Source organism: Mastomys coucha, unplaced genomic scaffold, assembly GCF_008632895.1.
Source record: "Mastomys coucha isolate ucsf_1 unplaced genomic scaffold, UCSF_Mcou_1 pScaffold7, whole genome shotgun sequence".
NCBI classification, from domain to species: Eukaryota; Metazoa; Chordata; class Mammalia; order Rodentia; family Muridae; genus Mastomys; species Mastomys coucha.
Window position 1 is genome coordinate 54,545,772 of NW_022196913.1, and position 10,204 is coordinate 54,555,975.

The window sequence follows — 10,204 nt, forward strand, 5'->3', positions numbered from 1 at the left end:
AAAAAAAAAAAAAAAGAAAAAAGAAAAAAGAAAAAACATAAAAATCCTACCCATTTCTTAAAGAATAATAAGATTCCTTCACTTTAAAGATTCTCAAATATTAAATAATGGTAAACTTTTCCACAGTATAGGAATTTGTTCAAATATAAGAAACGAAAACAAAGTCTATCCCATTGTGCTGTGTGCAGCTTCACCCGAACACACTGAATGCTCCCATTCCAGCCCCAGAGCACCATTTCTCAATGGCCATGATTTCCTAGTACATGTAATATTGAAAACCCAGTCTCCAGTCTAACAGTGATAACTGAACAATGCAGATTAAAGTTCCAAAATTAAGCTTCAGAGGAAGGTGCACAGCCAACTCACAAATATTAGTCTACATCTTACTTTGTAGTTGAATACAAAATGATCAGCGTTTTAGAAATGTTCATCTTTTATACATAAAAGTACCAATATCATTTCCATTATAAGTTATATTAGACTCTACATGTTCTTCCTAGAATATCCATTTTAAGTTTGGTTGTTTTGTTGCAACCCAGACTGACCCCTCTCTCCTCTGTTAAGGGTGACCCCAGATGAAACTTTTCATTAAAGCATCTATGACATGTAAGGCCACAACTATTGTTCTAATAATGTCGATTAGCTCATTCATTTTAATAAGCTAATTATAGTAACTTTATCCCACTGTATCATTGTGTGCATGCCTCATTTTCTCTGTGATTGAACACTCACCAAGAGCCCTGAACGCAGTTCTATTTTTATGATACTTAATAGCATATTTGAGTTAAATATACAATAAACATTATAAAATCTATCCAAATAGAAAGGTTCTGTTTATATGGAAAAAAATTAGTATAATCTTGAATAAATCAAGCAACAAAATTGAAAATGGACAATGTTCTGGTATGCCTAATAATTTTCTTGCTTTAACAAGAAAAATGTACACATGTATACAAACACACATGGTTTGGTATTTTTGAGGTGTATGTTGTTCTGGAGACTGAACACAGTGCCTTGTGAATGCTATACAAGATCACTGACCTATATTCCCAGTCTTCTATATTCTTTGTTTAATAAAATTTAATGAGAAAATACCATAAGATAATTATAAAATAAATTTTCAAGGTTAAAAACCAATGGTTTAGGTAAAACAATAATTAGGCAAAAGAACATTGGTAAAAATTGTAAATTAAAGAATTTGCTTAAATAACTTGGGATTCCCAGGTAAGATAATTTGAGTATAGGTAGTTTATACCTTATATTTGAAAAATAAAATAAGATCCAGAATTAAGCAAGGAAAACAATACAAGTAAAATTATTCTTGATTCTAATCTATTATATGGGTGTTTCACTCTTAACAATTTTAACTCAAGAAAGTCTTAAAATAAAAAAAAAATATTCATGGGGGCTGGAGAGATGGCTCAGCGGGTAGGAGCACCGATTGCTCTTCTAAAGGTCATGAGTTCAAATTCCAGCAACCACATGGTGGCTCACAACCATCTGTAATGAGATCTGACACCCTCTTCTGGTGTGTCTGAAAACAGCTACAATGTACTTATAAATAAATAAATAATAAATAAAATAAAAAAAATATTCATACCAGGATTGGAGAAGATATGGTTCGGAGATTAAGAGAACCTACTGCTCTTGCAATGGACCCAAGTTTGATTCCAATACCAACAACTCTAGTACCAGGGAATCCAATACGCTCCTCCACTGGCAATGCACACACGTGATGTACTAACAAAGTGCTGTAAAACACTTATACATATAAGATGGAAATGAGATCTTTTTAAAATTATTTATACCTTACAAATACTGCAAAAAATACACACAGATACACCCCCAAAGACATCTGTGGTGCTTTAAATAAGAATAGCCCCTACTGGCTCATATATTTGAATGCTTAGTCACCAGGAAGTGAACTGGTTCTAAGAAGGATTAGAAGGTTAGAGGAGGTGTGTCACTGGGGGTTGTGGCCTTTGAGGTTTCAAAAGCCCATAGCAGGCCCAGCATAACTCTCAAAGCCTGTAACAGATGTGAGCTTACAACTACTTCTCCACACCACACCTGCCTGTTGCTATGCTCCTTGCCATGATAATAATGGACTAACCCTCTGAAATGTAAGCAAGCCCCCAACTGAATGCTTTCTTCTATAAATTGGTCATGATGTCTCTTACAGCAAAAGAACACTAAGACAATATACATAAAAGAATAGACACCTGTGATCATGGCCTGGACATTTTACATTGTTAACAAAACAAAACAATCTTCAGTAAAAGCTCCATGAAAGTATCAATGATATTTTCTCAGGAGCATTAAAAAAAAAAATCTACTCTAAAAATTCATTTATTTATATCCAAAGATCCCATATAAACAAAAAATGTTGAAAAAGGATCAAGAAAGATGACTCATACCTATTAACTTCAAGACTTTTTATAAAAATACAATAAAACAAACAATAATACTGCCATATTTACATACTTATAAGTGATATAAAAATTAGAGTACCCAGAAATAAATATATACAAGGAAATAGAACAAAATCATAAGAATTACTTGAGGGACTACAGTATGGAAACTGACCATGTTTCATTCTGGAGAAAGCCTGATATCTGACAGATTTTAACTCAACGAAGTAGAATGAGTTTAATAATAATAAAAAAATAATTGAACCCCAAATACAGGAGGTTTAGTAGCAGTCTTTAAAATAACAGCTATGCATTACTTCCTGAGGGACCAGAACCTTGAAATGTTATTCATGCTGATTTGTTCAGAACAGGTTTTTGTGTGGTTTCATAGCTGTTACTAACTTAATGCCATGGAAATAAGTAGGACAGAAGGGATGACCACACTCTGAAAGGCCCAACAAGCAGCTGAGAGAGTCAGAGGCAGATATTTGCACCCAACCAATGGACAGAAGCAGCTGACCCCTGTGGTTGAATTAGGAAAAGACTGAAAGAAGCTGAGGAAGAGGGCGACTCTGTAGGAGGACCAGCAGTCTCAATTAATCTGGACTCCCAAGATCTCTCAAACACGGACCACAGGCAGCATATATCAGCTAATATGAGGCCCCAACACACATACAGCTGAGGACTGCCAGGTCTGTGTTCATTCAGAGATGATGCACCTAACTCTCAGGAAACTAGAGGCCCCAGGGAGTTTAAAGGTCAGATGGGACGGGGTGGGGGTGGGGGACATCCACGTGGAGACAGGGGGCTGGGGAGGAGGTATGGGATGTGGAGCAGTATGGGGGGGAGGGGCGAGGAATAAAATATGGAGTGTAAAATGAATAAATTAATTTTAATCAATTAAAAAAACCACAAACAGCTTTTGCTTATGCCCTTGAACACTCTTTACAGCAGTCTTTAAACTATTTCTGTTAGACTTAAAACCATTACTTCATAAAAATCATGCTTCAATATTTATACTCAAGATGTACAATATCCAGCAGTTCAAAAATAGTTCAGTATAGAAGTTAAAAATGACCCTCAAAATTCTACCAGAGAACTTCTACAGCTGATAAACAAATTCAACAAAATGGCTGGATATAAAATTAAATCAAGCAAATCAGTAGCCTTCCTTTATACAAATGATAAACAGACTGAGAAAGAAAATAGGGAAACAACACCCTTCACAATAGTCACAAATAATATAAAGTATATCGGGGTAACTCAAACAAGTGAAAGATCTGCACAACAAGAACCTCAAATCTCTCAAGGAAGAAATCAAAGAAGACCTCAGATTATATTGTTTTATAACAATATATAATAGGGTTTTTGAGACAGAGTCTACATCTACGTAGTCTTGGCTATCCTGGAACTCACTATGGAGACCAAATGGGTCTCAAACTCATGCAAATCTGCCTGTTTCTGCCTTATAAGTGTGGGGTTCAAAGGCGTGTACTACCATACCAGGTACTATATACTCTTTACACGCATTTATTCTTGTAATTTATGCATTCCTGAAAGGCAGAATTTTCAAAAATAGAATTTACAAGTAAGTTAGACTATAATGAATAGTCAAAATAAAATTCTGTATCAATTATTTATTGATTTATACAGAAGCTTCTCACCCATTTATTACAAATGGCTGTTAATTTATGAAATCAGTGGCAATACTCTTTACTCTTTGAAATTTAAAACAAGAATTTGGTGCATGGCTTTAATCTCAGCACTTGAGAAGCAGAGCCAGGTGGATCCCTATGAGTTTGAAACCAGTTTGGTCTGCATAGTTCCAGAATAGCCAGAGCTACATAGTGAGACACTGTCCAGAAAAAAAATAAAGAAAAAAGAAAGCTATGACACACCATAATCAATACCAGCTCACTTTTTGTATATATTTATATTTAAAGACTTTAGACTTTACCTTGAAATGTTTAAATGTGTTCTCACGATATTCATAACACTCTACAAAAAAATGCAGACTTCGGAAAAACATGAGCAAATCTCTTCTTTCTTCTGCTCTGTTAAGAGTAATATGTTATGATTAATAAATAGTATGAAATGACAGGCTTACTTTACACTTATTTCTTATTTTCTTTCTAGTCACGTGTGTTACACTAACACTAAAAATGCCCTTGATACCATTCTATATGTTGAACCCTGCACGTGAATGTTTTTCTGTGATAGTTAATTCTAATTGCCAGAGCTATCTTAGTCTGGAATGCCCTAGTCAAATAGTTGAACCAATTCAACTTTCAACCACTCAAATGCCACATCCTCCAGGAAATCCTATTAGATGAATGCTAAATAATGTGCTTTTTTTTTATGTGAAGTTTTCTATCTTATACAAGTTCTTTTTTTTTTTAAAAAAAATATTTATTTATTTATTTATTATATGTAAGTACACTGTAGCTGTCTTCAGACACCCCAGAAGAGGGCGTCAGATCTCATGACAGATGGTTGTGAGCCACCATGTGGTTGCTGGGATTTGAACTCATGACCTTCGTAAGAGCAGTCAGTGCTCTTAACCGCTGAGCCATCTCTCCAGCCCCTTATACAAGTTCTTGAGTGAGAACCCTAGGTACCAGCAAGCTGGGGCTGGATATATATGTATATATATACATATATATACATATACACACATATACACACATGTGTGTAAATACATATACACATATACATACATATATATATTACAGTGTATGTATTTATATTCCCAAAGTTCTTGGTGATATGGAGACCAAATGGGTCTCAAACTCATGCAAATCTGCCTATTTCTACCTTATGAGTGTGGGGTTCAAAGGCGTGTACTACCACACCAGGTACTATATACTCTTTACATGCATTTATTCTTGTAATTTATGCTGTTAGCATTATGTATAAACTCCACCCCCACAGATACCTGGCAACAGCCAGGTATGCTCCTCCCCATGGTCACCTGGCAAGGGCCAGGTAGGCCTGGCCATATAAAAGGGGCTGCTTGCCCCCTCCTCTCTCTTACTCCTGCTTCTCTACCTTGCCTCTTACCCCCTTGCTCCCCCTCTCTCCCCATTCCCTTCCCCCCTCTCTACACGTCATGGGTCATGGCCGGCCCCTACTTCTCTACTCTCTCCTTTCTTTCTGCCTTTCTCTGCCTCTGCTACCCTCTTAACTCCCCTCCCCATGCCCTAAATAAACTATTCTATACTATACCGGCTTGGGCTTGTGTCTGATCCCTGGGGGAAGGGATGCCTAGGCATGGGCCCTCAGAGGCATCCCCTTGTCCCACACCTCGCCAGAACATATTCTTATAGCTCTTTCTCTTTTTATGATCACAACATATGCATTCCTGGATGGCTGGTATTTCTATCATCAATTAGCATATCTTTATGATTTCACTCCTTCAGTTGTTTATAAGCTTTACACATGGTCCCTGAAAATAGTGGATCACAAGCATCAACTACACTGTTGCTGAAATACACTTGCCTGCTAAGGGAGACCTAGTGGCCAGAATTAAAGTTAGCCTCTCCAAATCACACTGGGAACTAGGCAAGCTGGCAGTATCTATAAAGAAAAATCTTGAGGAATTTTTAGCACTGAGGAATTTTTAGCACTGAGGAGTATTTACCATTAGAATACAAGCAGCATCAGACCAACACACTACATTTCCCCCTTTTTGTCCAACTAAAAAGTCTCTTTTATAGTAATAAACAACATATAGTAGGAACTATTATGAAACAATTATGATGCAAGATGTGGACCCAACAACAAATCCTGGGGACTAGTGCTTGATGGTACTCAAATGATGCCATGTGCACCTTCTCCCCAATTTGACTGGTCAATAAAAGGCTAGAGCCTTTGATTGGGCAATAGAGGGAGAAGGGTGAGACTGGAGAAGGGGTTGCAAGTGAGGGAGATAGAGATAGAGAGAGAGAGAGAGAGAGAGAGAGAGAGACAGAGACAGAGACAGAGAGAGAGAGAGACACAGAGAGGGAGAGAGACACAGAGAGAGACAGAGAGAGAGACAGAGAGACACAGAGACACACAGAGAGAGACAGAGAGAGAGAGACAGACAGACAGACAGACAGACAGAGACAGAGACAGAGACAGAGACAGAGACAGAGACAGGAGAAAGATAGAGGAGGAGGAAGCCACTGTGGACCAAAACCTCATGGCCAGGAGAACAGCAATAACAAGGAGCTTTATTGAAGTGGAAACTTAAGGGTTCTTTGGAAAGTCTGTTGGATGGAGTTTTGCTGGGGCAAACATGTGAAGGAACGTTTCATTAAAGTGGACACAGGTGTGAAAGGACACAGGCTGACTCATGAAGGAACGTTTCATTGAAGCAGACACAGGAGAGAAGATGTTCTGCTAAAGCAAGCATGTGAAAGGGCACATGATAAAGGATTCTTTACTAACAACATGCACGTACATTGCATAGTTGACCTGCATTTGTTGGGACTCCACAGAGAGAAACACACCAAAAGAACTTCTGGTGGTATGCTGCAGTTTCTTGCTGTTTAGGAGGACTTGGGCTGATTGGCAGAGTGATGTCAGCTGAGACAGATGCATGTGCTGAGACAAGACACGTGGAAGACACATGATGTTTGGAGGATATATATAAATAGGACTCAATAGACAGTGATGGGAGCTAAGCTTCGATTGCTTATAGAGCTAGCTGAGCAATGCTTGTGGGTCTCCAGTCTTTGCTGATCTTTGCCTCCTTGAGAGAGGCACAGCCGAGAACTTCTGGCATTCTTCCTGGTCCCTCCTGCTTACTTGAGCCAAGGCTGAGGCCTGGCTGTCTCTACTAGGTCATTATCACCACTGTTGCTATCAATAATCAACCAAGTAGATTGAACTGCTGCTGCTAACCTGAGAACTGAGCTGCCAGACAACACAGATGGGAGTTGCTCCAAAGAATCTTTCTAAACATGTCCGCTACCTGCCCCTCATATCCTTTCTTTCTCACTACCTCTGGTGGGTAGTAGGCTAAAAGAGAGCTTAAAGTATTTAAGAGCCATCATTAAAAATAAGGTTTGAAAAAAATGAAAGATACACTTTATAGTTGAGGAATAAGTTAGTATAGCCCAATCTAGACATATGGCTTATAAATAAAATATTTGGACTATATGTCTTTTATATAGGCTTATTAGGATTGAAAATTCCTACTACAGAAAAACTGCTTTTCTGCACGTACATCAAGCCAGCTGTTATTGGAATGCTAGTCATATAAAGAGCAAAAAGCTAGGTAATAATGCCAATACTTCTGTCATCTAACCAGTAAAATCCAGCTACTTGTGATAAATGGATACAGAAAAGGGACACAGTGAAAAGCACAAGTACTCTTGGTCCAGCAGGCTGCCACTGCTCCTCACAGAAGACTGTGGGTAGGATAAACATCATTGAATGAGGTGCCACGACAGACTGAGGGGCCACTTGTTTAGTCCATCAACCACCAGTCCCCAGACAATTTTCTGCCAGCCCATCACCAGTGGAATCTAGTAATATTATAGAGAAGGAGAAGCACCATTCTGTCTTTTGGGGAAGCAACACTATGTAGAGAGGAAATGTTGCCAATTCAGGTGCTAGCAATGGACTCTCAACCCTGAATAGTGCTACTTATGGACTCTGTTAGTAAATTTATTTTCCCTCTTAGACTTTCTGCTAGTAAATCAGCTATCCTTGTATCTCGCATGCCACCTCAAGGTGCTTCTTCCTGTCTCTTATCTACAACAGTTAGGATGTGGGCACTAGGCTTTGTGAACCTAAAAACTAATTTACTCATTATTATATTCTTAGACTAACAGTGCACAGTGCATGGTACCTTTATAATACTTGTATTTTCAGATATACCAAATTTCTTTCTGTGATGTACAATTTTACAAGTATTATCAAATGAACAGAGTTGAATAACCTCTACCACAACCAAATTATAAACCAATTTATTTAATACAGAACAGTAAGAAGAAATAAAAACAGACTTCATGTCAAATTTTTAAGAATATAGATGGATATCTTTAAAGTATTTAGAGGATAAAAAAACCCTTAAAAACTCAAGCTGTCAACTAAAAATTCTTTATACAAAAGAAAACTTTCAAAAAAACAGATGAAGAAGACTTTTAAGAAGAAGAAGGAAAAGGAGGAGAAGGAGGAGGAGGAGCAGCAGCAGCTGAAACAATTCATTATAATCAAAGTTTTACTAGAAAAAATAGTAAGATTAAGCCAAGGGTTGATATTCTTAGGAGCCAAGTCTCAGTATGGAAGGGGGGACATACAAATGTGAAACAGGACCATGCATAAAAGCAGTATAAAGATGAACTCAAATAAAACTAGAAGTAGTGGCATGAATTCATGACTCCATTATACACATATGTATATAAAAGGTTATATGATTCATGTGTGTGAGTGTCTTGAGTATAAGCACAGATTTCCTAGTTCTGTCTCCTGAAAATGCTAAGAAACAAAACACTCCAAAAGAAATGGACATCTTGTGCCCCATCTTAGCTTCTAATACCAGCACCAACTAAAAGTCCCCAATCCATGGATGGGACAGAAAAGGTTTTATATATATTGCAACTTCTGGAAACCTTTTAGTATCAAATTATAAGAAAGTGCTTGAAGATATGCAAAGAATATCTTCAATATACAAAGTAGTATCATATGGCGGCAGGAGCCAGTTCAAAAGGATTTCTAGTGGCCAATTTTCAGATGTTGATAACCAACATAAATAAAAAGATTAAGGATTATTTAACAGGGTTGAAGAGAATGCTCAGTGACTAAGTGTCACACACACTTTGTGTGAAGGCGGTATCTGAGGCGTAAACTTCAAGGAAAGTCAGTCTCCTGCCTCTGCATTGTCGCCTGGCACCCCAAACTCAGAGGTGGCCCAGATATGTCCTCGTACTAGTGTGCTAGGAACTCACCAAGATATCATTTTCTTACAGCTAGCAAGAGAAAATTCAGACATTGTTTTCTGACCTTCACCAATGTTTCCAACTATCTTAGTTTAATGTTTTAAGTACTAGAGAGTAATTGAAAGGTTTCTCTCACTCTAAGACATTAGCTGAAAGTGTTAGGTCAAGATTCTCCTCTGCCTGTCTCCAGCAAGAACCAGAGAATTAGCATAAGAATACCTCAACAGGGAGGGTTTCACCCCTCTTCCTCTTGCTTCACACCTGGCTACCAGACCCTACTGACCTTGGTGTGTGGGGGTTGCTTGCCTACATGACTTCAGTCTAGCACTAGGACTGGAAGAAGAAAGATTTGGACTCACATGCAAGACTAGCACTTAGACTAGAACTTAGATGGGTTAGGACTCAGATTCATGTATCTCTCGCAGTCCCCCGGGCCCAGAGCACTTGGGCCCGGGGGATACAGTGAAAGACCCCTGGAACTGGGGAGATCCTTACTCAAGTCTCGGGATGACGCGACCACCCAATGACTCACGATAGACCGCACTTGCTGCAATCACACGAGGAAGTTTTATTACAAGCAAGACGGGACAAGAGCTCAGGCCAGCATGCTGGGGTCTAGACTCATACACCGCTCAGGGAATAGAGGAGTCCGACCCTGGCCTGGGATTTTACAAGGCTTATAAAGGCATAAACCACAAACCGAGGGGGGGGGAGAGGAAACGGGGTAAATTCCAAACCATAGATTCATCACCTAGCAAAGAATCATGTATAGGTTTTTCCAGGCAACCTCCTAAGCCATTGTGACATTCCACAGAGGGCGTTAGAGCACCCTGTGGTCATTCCAGGAAAGGCATTCTGTGGTTA

The 10,204-nt window shown here is 38.6% G+C and overlaps 1 protein-coding gene across 1 annotated transcript in view; it reads right to left on the minus strand.

Moving 5' to 3' along the window:
- Nucleotides 1–10,204, minus strand: part of Cenpp (centromere protein P) — a 201,543-nt gene that overhangs the window by 167,309 nt on the left and 24,030 nt on the right. The window contains exon 5 of the mRNA XM_031358270.1: nucleotides 4,369–4,465. Coding sequence (XP_031214130.1) covers nucleotides 4,369–4,465 — 97 coding nt within the window. The remainder of the gene's footprint in view (nucleotides 1–4,368; nucleotides 4,466–10,204) is intronic.